General features: G+C 41.3%; 1 protein-coding gene across 3 annotated transcripts in view; it reads left to right on the top strand.

Annotated features, from left to right (window-relative positions):
- dhx37 (DEAH-box helicase 37) overlaps positions 1-21,870 on the top strand; it is a 50,344-nt gene that overhangs the window by 16,111 nt on the left and 12,363 nt on the right. For all 3 annotated transcript variants that reach the window (XM_022230584.2, XM_022230583.2, XM_087141393.1), the window contains 8 exons: positions 14,682-14,778; positions 15,202-15,267; positions 15,478-15,556; positions 16,842-16,987; positions 17,576-17,620; positions 17,807-17,872; positions 18,114-18,270; positions 18,580-18,647. In XM_022230584.2, coding sequence (XP_022086276.2) covers positions 14,682-14,778; positions 15,202-15,267; positions 15,478-15,556; positions 16,842-16,987; positions 17,576-17,620; positions 17,807-17,872; positions 18,114-18,270; positions 18,580-18,647 — 724 coding nt within the window. The remainder of the gene's footprint in view (positions 1-14,681; positions 14,779-15,201; positions 15,268-15,477; positions 15,557-16,841; positions 16,988-17,575; positions 17,621-17,806; positions 17,873-18,113; positions 18,271-18,579; positions 18,648-21,870) is intronic.

Raw genomic sequence — 21,870 nt, 5'->3', positions numbered from 1 at the left:
AATTGAAATTGTAGCTTACCTTTTAATTGTGTGCAACTCTTGTCAGTAGAATATTCACAGTATGGATGATCGTACTTAATGTACATGGTGCATTCCTCTCCTGTTCAACTACTTTGCTGAGTGCTTGTTCACCTTACATTTGGTGAACTAGATTTGGAAAGTTCTGTAAACTTGCTGCCGTTTTAATGGCCGGGTTGATGTTGTGTACCGTTTAATACTTTGAAATGGTTTTCCTGGACAGAATGGAGAGGTGAATGTTCAGTTTGGAATCAACTTTGATAGAACTTCACAAGGTCTCTGATCCTTCACCCACCCACTCATTTATACCTTTGAGTCATCAACGTTGGGGTTTTTCAGTGTCATGCATATTTCTGCGACCAGTATGAAGATCAAAGTGTACTTGAAACTTCTTGCATTTGGTCTTCTTCTGAATTCTGTCATGGCTAACAGTGAGTCTTGCAGTGCCCGAACTGTGGCCATAACTAGTACACCTGCATGCCACCCTGGTTGGAGACCATGGAGGGGAGCATGCTACTTGGTGACTGAGGATCTCTTCAGCTGGTCTGATGCCAGAGCTGCCTGCCGCGAGATGGGAGGCTCTCTGGCCACCCCACGATCTGAGGAAGAGAATGCTTTCATCGCAGGGATTATGCAAGAAGAGGTCAAGGATCGAGTCTGGATGGATTGCAGTGACCTGAACTGGGAAGGTGACTGGAAATGCAGCAACGATGGAGTGGAATCTCTCTACCTGAACTGGCAGCGCTGGGAGCCCAATGGTGGCCCTTTGGAAGATTGTGCCATGATGTCCATCAACGGAATGTGGGCTGATGCCGCTTGTTCAAGAGAGCTTCGCATTCTCTGCAAGGCTTCTCAACCAACCCTACACTTCTAAAAAACTAGACAGGGACTTGAAAGTTTTTCCCTTTCATTTTGAAAAATGGCATTTTTGTCGCTGGTTCGTTCTGGTACATTCATTGCTTGACCTGTCTAGGCCATTAAAAATTGACTGTCTGATGAGTTAAAATGGGTTGGAGATGACAAGCTGAATTTGCTACCACCCTTTCAGTTAAAAATCAGTGCTCTGAAATATGTAACTGCCGAGCTTTTGGTAATTGAGTACCTTCTTCAGGGCTAACAGATTCAGTTCAAAATCAGTGCTCTGAAATATGTAACTGCCAAGCTTTTGGTAATTGAGTACCTTCTTCAGGGCAAGCAGATTCAGTTCAAAATCAGAGCTCTGAAATATGTAACTGCCGAGCTTTTGGTAATTGAGTACCTTCTTCAGTACTTTTTCGAATCTGCGTTGGCCAGATTAAATAAACATAGGGTTTTTCACAATCGAAAAATGGCTTAATAGAATGTTATGGCTGGAATTCTTCAACTCTGCGTAATTTCCCTATACCGAGGGGTGAATTTGCCCACGCTTTTGGATTTAGTCGGGTCCTGTCTTGGCTCCGGTACCCCGCCGTTGTTTTGAATTGGAGCTGCCCATCTATGTGTTTATATGTCTGTGATTGTACATCAAGATAAAAGTGCCTTCACTTGTCTGAACATGCTAGGTTAATTTTGAATGTCTGAAAAGTGGACATTTCAGGTAACCTCACTCAAAATAAGATACCATACAATCTTCATACATTGAAGAAAAGTGCAGACATGCACAAAAAATGATTCTAAGAAAATTTCATTGCGTGGTTCCCTGAAGTACATGTACATGTGGCACTTCATCATCATGCTGTACCATTGTACATTATTCAGCCTTGTGTCACCTTTTTTCAAGTCTGATTCAGAAAGTCTCAACTAAAAACCACCCCCAAAGTCAGTGAGCCAGATTGGTACATGTATTTTAACAGCACTTGCAGGAAATGAAGTGCAAGCTTACAGGTGCCTATTGGTGCCATTTGGAATGATCAAATCAAGCGTGGGAGAGTGGCTCTTTTGGCGTGGATCCACACCAACTCACGCGCTGTGAAAATTTTTGAGCTTAAGTGATGTCAGGCATTTTTTTGTCCTGAATGATGGCCTTGCCTCATTGTTTACATGTGCTTAAACCACATTCAGAAACTTTGCTTATCCCATGTTAGATTTCCCAGTCTGGATTTGGAAAGTTATCAGTAACACAGTATTAATTGAAATCCAAAAAGAAATCTGCAACAAGTGTAATCAATGAGATTGGAAAACAATTAAATAGTGGGCAGGAAAAGGAAATGAATTAAACATGTAAATGTTTATCTAACAATTAGTGTCGATAGATCTTTTAAAGATGTGCTTATTAATACATGTGTTAGGGTACTAGAAATTAATTTTTAAATAATGCAAGGGAGCACCTGTTTCTGTAACTGAGGAAGGGATTGTTTGAAGGTTTGTGTTGGAAGCCATGGCCACAAATCATTTCGAAACAAGAATTCTGCTGTGCTGCAGTCAGTGTTTCTGGATAACAATGGTTCAGCCTTGGCGATGGCACTCATGGCAATAACTCTGTATGCCTTTCATGGTTAAACAGGAAATTAATAATTGATTTGAAAATATTTGCATGGTAGACAATTGGAATGTTATTCATGTGGTGGTCACCAGAATATTGCTCGGAAATATTCTTGATTGAATGCCCCCCCCCCTTTATGCTGATCGCATCCTGGAAACGAATTGCATCAGGCGACGAGCAGCCAGTGGGAGGTCTATGAGCCAAAAATTGACAACGGAGGAATTGAAAGGATATCTTTCCCAGGGAAGGAAAAATAGCTCACTTGTTGATTTGATTCTTGGCTGATTTCTAGAGTTGTGAAGAAAGTATCTTTCCATCTTATGCTGTGTGGAGTTGTACATCAGCTGCCTTGTACATGTACGGTAGCTTGTCATTGTGACACATCTCTCCTCATCTGGCGATATCCTGTGGGCACCAATAGACATCAGCTGTGCAATTGAAAATTAGACTGAGGATTCATAGTTTAATGCATATTCAAGAGAAAACATGAAGATCAAAATTTATGTGATGTGTCATGATTACATGTACTTCCTCTGGATGGTGGGCTGATATGCGATGCTCCAGAAAGCTGTTTGTTTTTTGTAAAGCTTTTCAGCCACTTCCAGCTCTAGTCAAGGCGGTCTTGAAGCCAGGAAGTGATTTCTATAGTCTGTTCCTTCATTTTTAAGGATCCTCACATCACTCAAGTTTCCATCAAGATTTGTCCATAGAATTGCTTATTTGGAATTCAAACTTGGATTCAGAAACAAAGAGAAACTGTGAACTCTTTCTTTCAGAGAGACGGCCGACGGAGGAATCTTCAAATCGAAAGAAAATGTAAACAGAAGCTACGTGTACATGGAGGGTGCATGCCGGAATTCTTTTCAGTAACAGCCAATCTGGGTCAAAAGAGATCTGCACTTTGAATCAAAGCAATACGTTTGATGGCAAGGAGCTGTACACATGTACATACTGTACAATGGGCGTAGTATCATTCTTTGCATGTGTTGATAGTGTCTGGAAATTCATTTTTGAAATCTTGTCTTGCCACACATGTACATGTACTAGTGTGTATTCACCAGCAAATATCGGACTGACATGTTTGCATTGACCGTGGATATCAGAACGACTAGCACAATACCAAGGTTCGGGCTTTGTGTTCAATAGAAAATGATAAGAAAACTGCAATATTGGCAGGGACTGGAATGTGACGGTAGGAATTCTATGGATGCAGAAATGTCTGCACCTTTTTGTCTGGTTGGGAAAAAATTCTAAGTTGGGCATGCTCCACTTCAAAATACATGTAAGTGAGCCGGTCTCTAAGTGATTGCGTGAAACAAGCAGTGTGTCCTTGGTAGTTTCCATTCAGATGGGTTTGAAGTGGCTTCAGTAATTGGATGTAAGTGGACATCATCTCTAGGACATTAATATACAGTTTAAATCACTATTTGAACAAGATGGCCACTTTTAGCTCGACGACAAGAGCATTTCCGATTTGATGGGGAAATTTTTTTTTCTTCCCAAATGTGAGTAAACTATACCATCATTATTGGAATCTCCAATTCTCATTTAATCCTAAGCCAGACGCATCAGACAGTTTAAGGACCATTTTAGAGGCGAATTGGGAGGATTTTGATTCGGAGCACGAGCTGCTTTGAGTGAAATCGATTAACGGGATGGAAAGCCTGTGGAACATACTTTTACTCTACCATGCCCAACCATGTCAAAATTTTAAAAAGGTTATTTGTAGAGTGCGAGTTTTTCAGACTACCGCACCTACAGCCCTGTTTTCCAAATAATCATGTGCATTTGAAACATTACCTAACAATGCTGTCAGTGCTGTGTTCATATTGATGGGCCCTGACCAGAGGCCTTGACTTTACCTTGGCTTAAAATTTCATGTTTCATGTGCTGGTTCTGTCCGAACACAGGCTTAACTCATCTGGGTCATTTATTGCTCAGCAAGCAGTTAAGGTTGGCTTGTATTGGTGCTGTCCATCACTTTTTTGGTCAAAGACTCGAAAGTAGATATCACTGGTTTGTACTCCATACTGCCCTCATGTCAGAGGAGTTTGGAAATTTCTATGATTCACTGCTCAGTTGGTTTTTTTTCTTGCAAATTTAGATGAGTCCTTGGTTCTTGCCAAATGGATTTGTGATCCTGTAAGGATTCATTTAGAAATGCTGCATTTCCTGCCTGCAAATTCTTTTGTGTCAAATCATCAGCAATGCATGTGAGCAGATATTGGACTGACATGGTGGCATTGACCGTGGATATCAGAACGACTAGCACAATACCAAGGTTCAGGCTTTGTGTTCAATAGAAAAAGGATCAGAAAAATGCAATATTGGCAGGGACTGGAATGTGATGGTAGAAATTTTATTGATTGAAATGTCTGCAGCCATTTGTCTGGTTGGGAAAAAAATCTACTTTGGGCACACTGTGCTACAGCAAGAAGTGAGCAGATTTCTTACGTGATTGCAGCGAGGCCTTGGTAGTTCCCATTCAGATGGGTTTGAAGTGGCATCAGTAATTGGATGTATTTCAGTCCGGATCAGATTTCCATTGGCTGAGACTGAGTGCCTTGAATTAGTTTAACTGGTCATTTCAGTCAAACTGGTGATTGGTACATGTATGCTTCAGAGTTTAGTCCCTGAGTAAAGAAGAATCCTTGGCTTCAACCTACATGTACATGGACACGTAATATATTGGAGGTCTCAAGGCATGCTACATGCGGCCAATGCAGACGTATGTATGAATGGCTTATACTGAAAAATAACCATCGTTTAAAGTTTCTTCAAGTCTGAAGTAGTTTATTCTAAAATACCAGCCGAACAGTTGTGAAGTTTTGACTCGATAAGAATCTGGACGCATTTGTTCTGGAACTATGCTTTCAGGAAGGTTCTTGGTCACTATTCTGCTTTACTCTAGCCATTTGAAGATGGCTTTGGTTACGAGTGAATCTTGCAGTGCCTCCACTGTGGGTATAACCGGTGGGTCTGCTTGTCACCCTGGTTGGAAATGGTGGAGAGGAGCATGCTACTTAGTGACTAAGGATAAATTCGACTGGTTTGAGGCCAGAGCTGCCTGTCGTGAGATGGGTGGCTCTCTCGCTGCCCCACAATCCGAGGAAGAAAATGACTTTGTCAAAGAGATCATGCAAGAAGAGGGAAACACTCGAGTCTGGATCGATTGCAATGACCTGGACAAGGAAGGTGACTGGAAATGCAGCAACGATGGAGTGGAATCTCTCTACCTAAACTGGATTTTAGATCTAGAGGAGCATAACGGTGGAGATGTTGAAGACTGTGTCATGATGACTCTCTTCGGAGGGTGGGTTGATGACAATTGTTCAAGAAACCAGTTTGTTCTCTGCAAGGCTTTTAAGCCAAGCCTGCACTTCTAGAAACTCTAGATGGGCAGTCTGGATGTCACAAACGATTTCTGAAATCTGTTATTCAATGCCAATAACAGTTTTTATGAGTTCTAACATAGCTTTAGTGTGCATCCGGAATTTTTCCTGTTACACATACTGTTTGTGACGCGGCTTTGGAATTCAGATCTTGATTTCACAGTCGAAGACTTGCAACACCTTGATCCAGGGTGACAGATGACGTTAATGACAGAATCTTTTACTGTTGATGAAAGAGAAGAAAATCCTTATCTGTGCATGGAAAAGGCATGGAATATGGAATTGAAGGAGATTGAAAATTCAATCAAAGGCTCCAGTTTGAGCGGCAAGTTGATGCATGGAGCATCGCAAGTTACATGTATATCTCATGCTGTGAAATAATTTTTGATTTGATGTAGCTACATGCAGAAGTCATGGGTATTCACTTAGACTTCACAAAAGCTGAAATCTGAAATGCATCAGGTACATCATCTTTGACTGTGGTATAAACTACTGAACATGTCTGTATGAACCAAGCTTGGTTGTCAGTCAGTTGATGCAGAACAAGCAAGCAGTTCTAATTGTCTACTTGCAATCAACGGTGTGGCATTTGTAGCTTTTTTAATGGGTAATAGGAATAAGATCAGTATTTAATGGTAGTTTGGTGAAGCAGCCAATCAGCTTTTTGCTTCATCGTATTCACTGTTTGCAGAGACTAGTGATAAAAAATCTCCTTTTGTTGTGTTTTTAATCAAAATGCAGTATCTGCACCTTGGTTTTCAAAACAACTCTATACCAACCCATAACAATGTTTTCAGTGCTGTGTTAATATTGACGGGCCCTGACCAGCCACCTTGACCTACAGTACCTTGGCTTGGAATTATCCTCTGCTGGTTCCATCCAAATGCAATATTAATTTAGCTGGGTCATTTCCTCCTCAAAAAAGGTTGGCTTACACTTACAGGGATATTGATACCGTCCATCACTGTGTTGGTCAAAGACTGGAAGGAAAGTAGATGTCACTGGTTAGTACCTCATCATGCCCTGATGTCAGAGGAGTCTGGAGATTTATGATTCATTGCTCAGTTTATTTTCTTCTGGCAAATTTCGACAAGTCCCCGCTTCTTGCCAAATGGATTTGTGATCCTTTGAGGATTCATTTATTAATGCTGCATGTGCTTTCAGCACGTTTTTTTATACGTTGTCATATTTGACGTCATCATTTATGTCACACCAATAATTTTCTTCTGGCATTTGTCAGTTTTGACTCATCTTGGCTTTTCCTGAATCTTGGATGTATTTATTATTCTGGAACTAAAGTATGTTCCCAGCAGGGATCTTGGTTGGTGCTCTGCTTTGCGCAAGCCATTTCAAGATGGCTTTGGTTACCAGTGAGTCTTGCAGTGCCCCAGTTGTTGGTGTTACTGGTCGGTCTGCATGTCACTCTGTTTGGAGACCATGGAGAGGTGCATGCTCCTTGGTTACTAAGGATCGCTTCAAATGGTTTGATGCCAGGGCTGCCTGCCGTGAAATGGGAGGTTCTCTTGCAGCCCCACACTCTGAGGAAGAGAATGTTTTTGTCTCAGCGATCATGCAAGAAGAGGGAAAGAATCGCATCTGGATCAATTGCAACGACCTGGACAAGGAAGGTGACTGGAAATGCAGCAGTGATGGAGTGGAATCTCTCTACCTGAACTGGGATGAAAATGAGCCCAATTATGAAGATCATGAAAACTGTGCCATGATGACCCTCTTTAGGCGTGTTGGAGGATGGGCTGATGCAGAATGTTCAAGAAAGCTGTTCCCCCTTGGCAAGACGTTTCAGCCAATCTTGCACTTTTAGATGAGGCAGTCACATATCTGGCAATGATTTCTGCAATCTGTCTTTTAAGAGACTACAGTCCTGAACAAAGTAGCTGAAACACCTGGGAAGCGCGGTGAAAAGAGCCCCCTCTCCCCCATTCAATGTAGCGGTCATTTATTGGACCAAGATTCAGCCCAGCTTACTCAATGAAAAACAACATTGACAGGGGATGAGGGTGGAGGCATGTTCCAATGAGATTTGTCCAGGATTGTAGTTCTTCAGCGTCTAAACATGACTAAAACCTCCATCAGGCTTTTTGTCCGTTCCAACTGCCATTCAATGGCATGGCCAATTCGGAATCTGGACGCTCATTCAGAAACCAAAGAGAAACTGCCAACACCTCGTTATGGGGGAGATAAATTATTTTAGGGATCTTCTCGCAATGAGGAAAGAGAAAAAAAATCTAGAATCTGTTTGAGAAAAAGGGAATCCTTGGGGCAAGATTGATTGTCAGTAGAAAAATACAGGAGTAAAATACAGAATTTAATGGGACCAAGTTGCCACAGTAGTGATTGTAGTCAGTTTATGTAAAACAAGCAAGCAGTTCTAATTGCCTGCATGCAACCAATGATATGGCTTTTTTTACATGAAGAAGCTTCTTCGGATCGATATTTGATTGTAGTTTGGCGAGGCACAGTAGCCAATCAGCCTTTTCCATCATTCTATTCACTCCACTCAGAGACTTCTTATCGAACAAAATCTTCTCTTTGTCGTGTTTTTAATCAAAGTGCTGCATAAACGTATAGTACGTGTACCTATCTGTTTTCCAAATGGCCATTCACATTTGAAGCACTACCTAACAATGCTGTCAGTGATGCGTTAATATTGATGGGCCGTGACCAGCGGCGTTGACTTCACCTTGGCTTAGTATTCTCTGCTGTTTCCATCTAAACACAATCATATCTGGGTCACTTCCTCCTCATTAAGGTTGGCTTACCTGGTATATTGATACTGTCCGTCATCATATTGGACAAAGACTGGAACGAAAGTAGATATCAGTGGTTGGCACCCCGTCATGCCCTCATGTCAGAGGAATCTCCGAAATTTCTAGGCTTCACTGTTCAGTTTATTTTCTTCTGGCAAGTTCAGACGAGCATTCAGTTCTTGCCAAATGGATTTCTGACCCTTCTTGGATTCATTTATTCTGCATCTGCTTTCAGTAAATTCTCTTGCTAACACATAGATTTTGTGTATAGTCACATTTCAAGTCATTTTTTTTCTTGCACAAACAGCACTCATCAGTTTTGGCTCGGTTGTTTTTTTCCTGATTCCAGTAGCATTTATTCTGGAGCTATGTTCTCAAGAGTGTTCTTGGTTGGTGCTCTGCTTTGCAAGATGGCTTTGGTTACCAGTGAGTTTTGCAGTGTCCCTGCTGTTGGTGTAACTGGTATGCCTGCATGTCAACCTGGTTGGAGATGGTGGAGGGGAGCATGCTACTTGGTGACTAAGGATCACTTCAACTGGTTTGAGGCCAAACCTGCCTGCCGTGAGATTGGCGGTTCTCTGGCAGCCCCACGATTTGATGAAGAAAATGACTTTGTCACACAGATCATGAAGGAAGGACAGAATCGAGTCTGGATCAATTGCAATGACCTGAACAAGGAAGGTGACTGGAAATGCAGCAGTGATGGAGTGGAATCTCCCTACCTGAACTGGTTTCCATGGGAGCCAGATGGTGGAGATGATAATGATGAAGATTGTGTCATGACGACTGTGTCTGGAGAGTGGGCCGATGCAGGATGTTCAAGAAAACATTTTGTTCTTTGCAAGGCTTTTCTGCCTATCCTGCACTTCTAGAAGCTCTAGATGAGGCAGTCTTGAGCCCATAAATGATTTCTTCATTCTGTAATCTGCAATTCAAGTAATATTTTGTAAAACATTGTACCATGACCGAGGTTTCCATCAGGATTCTGTCTGTTACACATGCTGTGTACAGCATATACATGTAGCAGCAGCAGTGTTGTTAGTGTTGCATTAATATCAATGGGTCCTGACCAGTGGCCTTGACTTTACTTTGGCTTAAAATTACGCTCCACTGGTTCCATCTAAACACAGTATTAATTTATCTGGGTCATTTCTTCCCCATTATTAAGGATGGCTTATATTGATGCTGTCCATCTCTGTATTGTTCAGAGGGGCTGAAAAGAAAGGATCTAGACATCACTGGTTGTTACTCCGTACTTCTTTCATTCCTGTGTTTCATTGCTTGGTTCATTTTCTTCTGACAAGTTCAGATGAGTCCTCAATTGGTGCCAAAAACGGATTTGCGATCCTTCTGAGATGAATTTATGCTGATCTACTGTACTTTTAGTAAATTCTTTTGTGAACCCATTTATTCATGAACTATGTTCCCAACAGTGTTCTTGGTTGGTGCTTTGCTTTGCAAGATGGCTTTGGTTACCAGTGAGTCTTGCAGTGTCCCTGCTGTGAGCAAAACTGGTAGATCTGCATCTTGCCCCGGTTGGAGATGGTGGAGGTGAGCATGCTACTTGGTGTCCGAGGGTCGCTTCAACTGGTTTGATGCCAGAGATGCCTGCTATGAGATAGGAGGCTCTCTGGCCACCTCAAGGTCCAAGGAAGAAGATGACTTTGTCATCACAATCGTGCAAGAAGAGGAGAGGTATGGAGTCTGGATCAATTGCAATCACCTGGACAGGGAAGATGACTGGATGACTGGAATGGAATCTCTCTACCTGAACTAGATTTCAGATCCACAGCAGCCCAACGGTGGGCGTGGTGAAAACTGTGCTATGATGACTCTCTTTGTAGGATGGGCTGATGCAGTTTGTTCAAGAGGGTTTTTTGTTCTCATCAAGGCTTCTCAGCCAACCCAGCACTTCTAGAACATCTAGAAAAGGCAGGAAATGGTTTCTGTAATCAATCTCAAGTACATGTAACTTCATTTTTAAGCACCACGAATTCACTTTCCATCCAGATTTTGGGTATTATGCGCGCTATTTATCATATGGCTATTTTGGAGTTTGTGGATGTTCATTATCACCATCAAAGAGACACTGTCAACTTTATTCCATGAAGACATTTGAGATTTTTGGAGGGGATTTTTTGCTCAATCAGGAAAAACAACGAAAAATTGTAGAATTTGGTTGCAAAAATGAAATTCTGTACATTGTCAGGCAAATAGGATTGAGATTTGACAATTTTGTCAAGGGCTTTATAGTTACTTAAACGAGTAGACATTATCTTAGTTTGTGCATACCGGCACTTGGTTTTTGAATGTTAATAACAGGACCTTGAATGGTTACGTGTTAGGGAGTTGGGTTGGCAAAGTAGTTCTTTCCTCGCCTTCCACCTCTGTGGTCCCGGGTTCGATTCCCGGCCCGGTCCACATGTGGATCGGGTTTTCAGTCCCTACCTGACCCTGTGGGTTTTATCGAGAATACTCCTCTGGGGTTTTCCTCCCACCTCTAAAGCTGTAACTGCTTCTTACTGTCTCCCCTTTACTGATGTTGGTGAATGTGGGTTGTTTGGCGGCTGCCCGAGGCACCCTTGTATGCCATCGGCTCAACCATGTTTAAAATTTCTTCATTGTACAGCGCATTTGAACATATCTATATGAAATTTGTGCTTTATAAATGAATAAATTATTAATTATTATTACGTGGACATGTAGTTTAGTTATGTACATGTACCCTTTGTGTGTAATTAAAGTTGCAAATTGATAATTCCACAAAGTTGAGGAACGTTTTGCGACATCTGGACAGCTTTGTCAGATGAAAGGGCTCTTATGGATAAACTCCGTTGTTTTGTGTAACATTGGTTGTGACAACTTGTCCCGTCAGGAATGTTTCAGGCCATTCTGAAATAATTCCCAGTGACATATTACAGAGAAAAGTGGATGTAACAAGTATGGTGTACATGTAAGCGACACCATTTTTACAAGTTTGGCTAAACTGTAATTTTTTGTTCCAGTTTCTTCTCCCTTATAAATGCCATAGCTGAGAACACAGCCCGTGATTCTCAACTAGTCCAAGGGAAATTTAAACTGAGATCTTGGTGATATTCCCGCCTTCCTCCCACCAAAAAAAAGTAGTTGACCCTTAACCCTAACCTTCCCCAACCACACAGAATTAAACAGTAGTAAAGTGTTTAATTCTGTGGGGATAGATCTGGTAGGCCCAGACAGCTGGCTTTTGCATTGGGTTTGGCATACCTCAGAAAAACAAAGTCCAACAGCCTCTGTGCACAAAGTCCCATATGGGTGTTTAACTTTGTGTGAATGGGGAAGGTTAGGGCCAGCAACCCTTGGGGGGTTAGGGTTAATGTCACACTTTTTGAAATGTTGTGTACTTTGAAGAATTTCATGGGATGGCTGTCAAACCTCTGATTATTAGTTTCCAAAAGTTGAGCTAGGCATGATGAGATGTGTTCTCTAAACTTGTCATTTGGGAAAAAAAACTGGTGCCCAAAATTAGAGTTTCATTCACACTTAAAATAATATGGTGTCCCTCCAGGTTGATAAACAAGTCCCCCGAAATGTCCAAATCGTATTAAATGTTCCTCAACTTTGTGGAATGACCCCAATCTCAGACTTTTAGATCAGGTTTAAATGTGACAATCTGAATAACTTAATGGAAAGCTTTTTAACAGTTGGCGTTTATAGTGTAAGACTGATATTTTAACAACATTGAATAGTACTAGAGGACAGAGTAGTGGAGCTGCCGTATATTTGATGCCTGTCTTCATCCCTCTGCTCAATCTGGGAAATCTGCTGCGGAATGCTGTGAGGCATTCTAATTGATTGCATGCCAGCAAGCTAGCGTGACCTTGGTTTGTCTCTTTTCAGTTGAAAGTGGAATGCAATTAATATTTGGAACAGTTAATCAGCTTTTGCATGGTCCAGCTCACTCGGAGTGAGTGGCTACGAAACAGAGGGTTTGATTTTTATGGGGGGGTGTTTAGAGCCAAGCGCAAATGAAAGGAAGTAATCTTTGTGCCGTGTGATGCAATGTGGCTTTGTTGTTTGCACGAGGCTTTCATTTAGCTTGCTTGCCTTGGATGACAGTAAGAATGCATTTACATGTACATGTACCTGTTTGAGTAGCCAAGCTCTAAGTGTTTTTATGCATTTACATGTACGTAATTGAAAAATTACTTATATTTGGTAGAGTTTTCACTGTCATATGACAGTGAAATTCCACTAAATATAAGTAATTTGGAGGTTGGCACTCTCATGTAGTTTTTTTAGTGTATACTGATATACATACCTTGTGTTTGCATGTTTCAAGCATGTTATGCATAGTAATTAATCAATATTATCAGAAATACTTATTATAGATTACATGTACTGTACTTTAAGATGTATACAATGTTGTGCAACATCTCGTCGTTAAAGGGAAGTGAAGTTAGCAGTCATGATTTCTGAAGAAAAGAAAACGAATTGAACATTTAGGTGAGGTTAATTATTTGAGGAAAGCACAAAAAGACTTTTCTTTTTCAGGCATTGTGGTCATTTGTAATTTTTGAGAAAGCTGGCTGCTGATGTCACATGTAGATAAAGATTCAAGGATGTGATTGTTTTATCAGACTGTATTACTCTGCAACTACCGTCCAGCTTGCTATTGCATGCTCTCACACCACATTGTATAGCTCTTTCTCTTGAAAAATTTGGCAAAGTGCGCATTTACACAAGCCATAAGCCATTTTTTAGTTCAATTTGAATAAAATCTGGTGCACTGAGATATCTTACTGCACATAAACATTATGATTTGAATTCCCCAGACTAAAGACACTGTTGCCATACATGTACATGTACCTCGTGATTCTGGGTAAGCTTTCGCATGGCGACCACCATCTCTGGAATGGACTGGTTCCTTTGTGCCCTTCTTATCCATTGAGAACAGTGTATTGTTGCAATGCGTCTCTTATGGAACTAAAGCAAAAGCTTGCCCCGAATCACGAGGTACACAGCAACAGTGGTTTTGAGGAGAATTCAAGTTGTTATGTTCACATGAATTTAAAGAACTCAGTGTACCAGATTTGGGTCAAAGTTAATTTGCAAAAGGCTTATTGTTAGCTTTGAATTTTTGGTAAAATTACACAGAGTTAAGCCCAAAATTATTCATACCCTCTGAAAAACGAGGCAGACTGCTATTTTGTTAAAACATTTAAACTAGATGATGGTCAACCCAGGCACACAAAAACCTAGTATTTCCTCTGCAAAAGCTCATCTGGGCAAAGATCTAAGCTTTTGGCAGTAAACTCTACATGATTGTTACCTGAATTTGGAATGGGCATGAATAATTTTTGGCTGAACTGCATGCATTCATGTGTATATCTCTTAAGACAAGTAAATGTGAGTTGATAAAGAGTTGTGTGTGGTCTACATTGGTTAGTATTAAAGTCAATGATAATTTGATTGATGTGGAAAAGTGTAAAGACTTACTATGGAAATGGATATTTATTGTGGATATTTGTTCATGCTTTCTTGCAAAGATTAGAACTTAGTATCAAATAAAAGAACAAAAATGACTTCAGTTTGGTCGAGATTGTTCTTGTGTAAAGCGTTGTTTGCAGAAAAATCTGTCTTCTTAAAAAACTGTCATCTCTAAGTTGTTCAAAAAGCAGATGTCGTCCTGACTAGGTGTGAATATGCTGCATATTACATCCATTCCCATTCAACTTCTTGGTATGGATATCCTTCCAAAGTTGAAGTGCAGGGCAAAAGGTATCGTAAATTTAGCATGCCAACTCATCTGGATCATTGGTTCCTCCATGCCAGCTGAGGGCAGATCCTCATTCTGGGCGTCATAGTGACAGACACGGAACATTCTGGAATGTTTGATGTCAGCTTCAGTACCCGAAGATGTCAGTACCAGAAGATTACAAAGAACAGCATGATTGGTTATTGTTTCAAGACATTGTTGTCATGATAGATTTCTACAAGTGTAAAGTTCACCAACAGCTTTCTTTAATCCCTGCACGTTCTTTCTTGATGTTTTTCTCATAGACTCTACTCTTCTGCCGTGTTTGCCAGTGACTTTGAGACGTTTGATCCAGCGGAAATCACCAGGAGGCCTGTGGATGACCTGACGCTGCAGATGAAGGTGGGTCAATTTTGACCCAAGAAGATTTTCTTCTTCATATTGAAAACATCCTCGTTTCGAAATTGTATTATAGCACTGTTTTCAGGGAATATTTTGCACCATTTTTTGCTAAGCGTGTACATTTAAGGCCAAGCCTCTCATGCAGTGCATTGTGGGTTTGTAGTCATTCAGGTGAAAATTGGTCGTCCTTCATGCGTGAACCAAAGTGTGTATCTACATGTATATGTACATGTATAATCTCCTTTGACTTGGATGAAGTTACACAGACTCAAAAGCCGCTGGCATAACTCATGAGCAGCATGCTGTACTGAACCTCCATGGGAACTTCCCAGTTTTAAAGGATAACGTTATTGAAGGGTTGCAAAACTGATGTACATGTACTTACCTGGTCCAACTGTGAGTACCATTTTTCTGTTTCCACAGGATATGGGAATTGACAAAGTGGTGAACTTTCCATTCCCAACACCACCAGAACCAGATGCACTCAAGGTAGATAGCAAAACATCTCTTTCAAACTTCTTTGTGCTCGTTTTGTATATTTTTTTATATTTTTGTCAGACTCGACACTGTCATTGTTTAAGTACTATCAGTGAAAGAACAGTTTGAGGTCGTCAGTTGATTGGCTATTCCTTTGTCAAAGAAACTATGCGGCTTCATATCGTTGAATTTGAAATTGTGTCTTTTTTTTTTCATTTGTAGGCTGCGGAGAGGCTCCTGATCTCTCTCGGTGCTTTGGAAGTACCTCCAAAAAGGACAGGCTTCAGCTCATCCAAAGAAGGCAAGATCTTTAACCACTTGCTGCTGGATGGATTTTTCTTGAGCAAGACAAGATGCCGGCTCATTTTCAAGATTTTCCATTTTCAAAGTTCTTCAAAAATTCATCATTTCATTTAATGGCCATTTATACCAAAATGAAGGACTCTTTGGGCACTACCCTAAAGCTGACAGGTAAAATTCATTGACTCCTGAATATTTCAGCCTGGCCTGCAGCCTTGGAAAAAGAGCCCAGATTGTGCAGTGTTACATAAGAAACCGGCACAGTGCACTGCTGACCTCTTTTCAATAGGGGCCAGATAAGCGTGCAGCAGTGCTGTGTAGCTCATCGCTACGGCGGTGGAGAGCTTTTGTCCCTCGTGGCAATCTGCTCGCTCTAAATGCCTCAAACCGTGGTATACTGTTTCAAAACAAGGCTGGATTTTCTCCCCTAGTGAGAGCGAAAAAATGTCGGTAATGCCCAGCAGCTCAGTCTTTGTGCTGAGCATGGTCTTTTGTTACAAGGCCCAACTCTTTTGTCCCAGTTCCGGGCTCCCTGGCTCTGCATATAAAGCCTATGTACTCGAAAACGGGCCGCCCGGCAGGGAGTGGTTAAGCTCCAGTTCCGTACCAAACCTGCTTTGCTTTTTTTTTCAGTTTGAACAGAATTTGATGCCACCTTGAGGTTGGGGTGAATTACAAAACCCTGTTGAAAACCAGTTGGAACTTTCTTGAAATTTGAATTCTGTTCCGAATACTGAAGCCAACATGTAGAAGATCTTTGTTTATTAAAAAGCAAAGAGTATGCAGTGTGTGGCTGGATCTAACGAAATGAGCCTTACGGCCACCATTCAGAGATTTAGTTTTATTTTGGATTGAAGAGAGCAAACCGAGCTGTTTGTTTTGGTGATTCACTCAATTTGATATTGTGTTGAAAGAGGACATTGTGGGCAAAGAAAATATTGAGGTTATATCAAGCAAGATTTTTTTAACGGACCTCACCTCAAAAGTGGCCCTGATGGCTTGTGTCTCATTTTGTTAGGTTTAGTCATGTGTATTAGAAGCCTTTGCAGAAATGTTGAATTGCAGTTTGACCGTGTTGGTTGCATTTTTTCAAGTCTTAGCAACCAGTCCTTTTTTGCAGTTTTCTCCTACTTACTGCCAGTAAACAAAGGCCCAATTTGTTCAGAAACGCAATGGCTGCAGTGAATGTGCGGGGACAGATTTTGGCTCAACACAGGAAATTACTTCAGGTTTAGCCCACCACAACAACTAGTAATTTTATTCTTTTGTTTTTGTCTTTCTCTCAGAATCTTTCAGCACAAGAATCACCCCTCTGGGTAAGATGATGGCTTGTTTCCCAGTGTCCCCTTGCTACGCCACAATGATCGCCATTGGTCGACGGGAGGGCTGTCTGCCTTACATCATCGCCTTGGTCTCGGCACTCACAGTCAGGGTGCGTTCTGGAAATTTACCTGCTGAGCTGAAACCAGCAAGGGGCCAGTGTTCTACACGACACATTGTGTGAAATTGTAGCTGGCAACCTGTTTTTGCCAATCCAGTATTGGCTAACTTGTAATGCACACGGGGCTACGCCCTTTACTGACTCAAATTTTGTTTCCAATAATAAGTTGGTCATGCCGTAGCGCAGTGTGATTGAGATCGCTAACGATATCATTCAATCATACATGTAACCAAGGAAATCTAACTTTTGTCCTCACCTCTCCCTCATGGTGCGTCCGGGTTTAGAGTCAAGGAGGGGCAGGAAATGGAGATTTTTGTCATAAAACAATCAACCAATTTTTTTTTATCTGTAAAAGAATCAACTCTCCACTCTCCCCTGGAAAAAAAAGGTTGCAGCACCATTTCCAAAGTTTTACACTTTCAAAAAAATCCGCTCCCCAAATACGCCATAGCCTGTCCCCCGAAAGATGCTGACTAGTTTGTCCACCTGCGTGCATCTCTCATAGATGCCTGTAATAGTTTGTTCACAGTACACATATATTTCTCATTAGTAAATATTTAATTTTGCTGTCATCGTTAGGAGATCTTTGAAGTTGGGGATCCACAAAGTGAAGACACAGAGGAGGTAAGTTCGGCCCGATTTCTGAAGAAAATACAAATTGGCATCATTTGTCTTTCATTCATTTCGGCTTTGACTAAAGCTTAGCTCGCATGTTGAGTACAAATTGTTAGTGAAAGTTTTCCACCTCCCAGAGTGGGAATTGTTGGGGAAATGAAACTGAAATTGCCTGTGTTTTGTTCTTTCTTCAAGCTGAAAGATGAACAGAAAAGGCACAGGGCTCGAGTTGCTCACAGCAAGCGCCAATGGGCTGGAGTAGTGAGTAATCAATTGTAATCAATTTTATCACTTCAAAGAACCTTGACACTACGTATTGTGTGATGTATTTCTGGTCTCAATCATAATTTTACTGGCTGTTTTCAGTATTCAGGTGATTTTTTTGTGTATATTTGTGTTTAGAAAAATCTGTCTGTAGTCAATGGCTAGAACAATCAGGAACTTCAAAGATTGATAGAAAATGTGAGGATGAACTTTTTGGTTGGTTTGTTGGTTGCTGTAGGGTGAATCCCAGCACCTGGGGGATCTGATGGTGATGCTAGGGGCGGTCGGTGCCACCGAGTTTGCTGGTTGTACTCCATCCTTCTGCGCTGCTCACGGACTACGCTACAAAGCCATGGTTGAGATCAGGAGGTTGCGAAGACAGCTCACCAATGCAGGTATGTAAGAGTCTAAACTCGAGATTTGTTTTAATCAAGACTTAAAATCAAGCCTTTTGTGTCCTGTTCATCCATTCTTAGCCTTTGCTTTACAGACTTTAAGGGTGTTCTTAAACCGTCATTTTTATGCTAATGCAAGTTTACACATTCATGAGTAAATCAATGTAAATCGAGTAAATGAAAAAGAAAATCAAATCCAAACATAAGTTTCACAGTTTTGAAGATGCGAGAAATGTTATAATGCATTGATTGTTGGCGGAGTAGTTACATGTTGCAAAGTGTTGACTTTTCTTTCAATTGTTGTTTCAGTGAATTCTGTTCAGTCGGACTATGAGGTGGTTCTAGATCCAAAGATGAATCCGCCCAGTGGAACACAGGTTGGTTCTCTAATGAAAGAATTCAAACTGCTGATACTGGACATGATGGACACTTGTAGGGACTAGATTTTAAGATGTTTGACCTGCCGTCTGGCATAATTGAAAAAAGTTGTACAGATGCTGTGATATGTGACCTGCTCCACAAAATGGGTATTATGGGACAGTTTTTCAAAACGAGTTACATACACATTTGAATTTGTTACATTATAAGCTTAACTTGGTGTAGGTTTGAACCCTGTGGCATTTTACAATCTGGAGATATATTGATTTTTGCATAATCATATGATACACATCAACAGAAGTGCTTTCAGAAATAAAGCCCTTTAAACACAGGAAGTGGAAATATAAATCAGCCAAGAAGAAAGTCTCTTGATACCCATAGCAACAGTTAGGATTCTTGTATGAAATGTGAAAGTACTGATATAATAGAAGCCAATAAACCAAGAGGTAAAAATCACCCTTTCCACCTAGAAAAGCCCTTAGTGTGAAATAGCACTGTGTCCCTTAATACCCTCTTTCACAGAGCGGGTCACAAATGTAGCAACTGAACAAAATTTGGACAGTAGAGCTTCCAACTCCTTGTGCATGTACACGTACATCAACTGCTGCTGTTTTGCCTGTGGCAAAGGTTCTGCTATGATTGAAATGCCAGCTAGGTCAACTATTAACCCTTGTAAATTGTGGGCTTGTGGGCGACTCTGATCAGTTTACATCTTTTTAAGTCTACTGCCTGCAACCTACGCAGATTACCAATACATATGCATTATTTCCTAGTCCATTACTTTTGTTTGCTAAATTCTTGATCGCCAGTAGTGCGCCCTCACTCATCCAACTCCCGTGGAGGCGGCCGCCATGTTCTTCCTTTTTCTCTTTAAAGCTATTGCTATTGGATATGTTTTGATCCGGCTCTGAAATTTTCAAGAGTTTTTCCTTCGCTACTTTGTAATTTGGTATCATTTCTCAATCACCTTGTTTGTTTGTTCTTTCTCATTCTTGTGAACTGTAAGACTGTTCCTTTTTCCCATATACATGTAAATATATATTTTGCCACTCTTTTCTCTGTCTTGTGCAGGTTGGCAGACTGACCCTTATGAAGACCTACATGTACTTTTTCTAGGTTCTCGCCTGGTGGCGCTGTTTGCTTTCTATATATATTTTCATTGATTTCAAATTAAAATTGAGTACATTTGTCTTGTTATTCTGCTTATTCCAATTGCTTATCTGTATATACCTTCTGTTTAGCTTTGTCCCAGTTGTGGCATTTCTTGTTGATATTTGTTGGTTATCTTATCAGAATATCTTTGACAGTGGTTGTCTCATTATTCTGTGAGTTGTGTACTTGTTATTTTTTGTTTTGTATTTTGCCGGAAATTTCAGCCTTCCCTATTTTGTTTTTTTGGTGTTGCTTTTCCCTCTCTGTGTATTAGACTCAAGTTCTAGAGGGATATATTGACAGTTTGCTCTTCACTCCTCTTCAAGCAGTACGCCCCTTCATGACCCAGGGATCGCTTGGTTAGTAAGGACAGTGATGTGGTGGTTTTGGTCCTTGCGAGCCTAGAAAATAGGATAGTGCGTAGGTTTTCCCTCCCTTTCGGTTGGTCTGGGGTACGACTGTGCAATACCCTCATTTGCTCCAGTACTGTACTGTTGAGCAAGTGAGTTGGCTCTTTGAATACCTTTGCAACTCGCAGCAGTCTGGTGGCCGGCCCCTGGCACGGGGTTATGTTTCCGGTCATTCAGCTGCATGCCCACAGGCCTTCAAGTGTCTTTGGCCCATCCATGCACCCCCTACTGCCCAGGGAAGCGCTATTGGGTGACTTGTAGCAGCATTTCTGCTGGCATGGCTCGGCTTACCGTCCAGTCCAGTAACGCTGATCGGGCAATTTGAGTGTCATTAAATGCTCCCAGAAGGCCATCTTCAAGCATCCAGCCACCTCCGGCCCATCTACTCCCCTCTACTGTCCGTCTGGGGTGTAAGCAAGTCTGCCAAACGGATGGTACAGGTGACTCGCTTTGGCTTGCCGTTTGGTCCAGCGATGCCAAATTGCAGGGTCTCACGAGCAGTCATAGCATTGGTTGGTTGTCCCTGCCACTGCACTGCTTGCTTGTGGGCTTCCTTTGAGGTATTCCGCCAGCCCGTCTCTGCCCCGGCGCAACGGTTGGGTGCATGTCCGAATCCACCCACAGCAAGAGCGTGCTGCTGGTCCGGTTTGCCTACGCTGGCTCAATTCAGTGGTTACAGTACAAAGTGGTACCATGGTTATTCGCTGCGCAGTAGTGCAGACGGCTGCTCTTGATAGTCACAGTGTTTGGCGGTGGCCCTGCCCGCTCCCATTGCACATCACGTAGCTTAGGAGTCATCTCAAATCTCGTCCGGGATAAGTTGTGGTAAAATTGTGGGGAAACTGAATCCTTTCCCCACAATTTCCCCCCCCCAAGTAGCTGTGGGGCATTTATTGTGGGGAACTTGTGGAGGAATTTTGCATTAGTAGGTCACTTACTGTGAAGGACTGTTTACATTACCAGTGGGCTTGTAACAGGTGGTCAGTAGTTACATGTAAGTGGTTTGTGGTTTCTAGAAACTGACCTTGGATCACTGAACACAGTGACTTTCTCTGTGGTCATGCCTTCAGTGTTTAAGACTGAGTTAGATATTTTTTGGGGGGGAATTACAGACTTTGTTATTTCCTCTTATGATATTCATTTGTTACACTCACTTGGCAAATGAATAAGCGTGTTATCTCTGCCCCTTGTTATACCTGCGTGATTATACCCATTCAGTTCTGAAGTCATTTGTTGATCAACTTTATGCAAGGTTTCAAAATCTGTGGGAAGTTATATCACACGGTTGATTTAATTCACCAGCACAAAATAAACTGAGTATTAAAAAATGTGGTCGAGAAGTAACTAATATCTATTATCCTGAAGACAAAATCAAAACACGGATGAGTTAATTCATGTTCTTTACAGATTTGAATTTATCGAACTGTGTACATCATTTCCACGTACTGAAACTTTCCTCGTTCTATGAATTAATTGCCTCATTTCATGAAGTAAAAATTAACTCATCAAGTTACATTGAAAAAAAACAGTTAAATTAACAGTGACCTAGACAAAATTGTTTCGATTGTAAATCCAAGAAACAAATCAAAAGTATTTGTACTCTGTGATGCCGAAAAAGATAAAAGAGACTTCAGCAAATTCTTCTGTGCAAGCAACATCC

Source organism: Acanthaster planci, linkage group LG09 (assembly GCF_054643075.1).
Source record: "Acanthaster planci isolate LZ-2023a linkage group LG09, COTS_SCS, whole genome shotgun sequence".
Lineage (NCBI taxonomy): Eukaryota > Metazoa > Echinodermata > Asteroidea > Valvatida > Acanthasteridae > Acanthaster > Acanthaster planci.
This window is presented reverse-complemented; position numbering and strand designations above follow the sequence as displayed.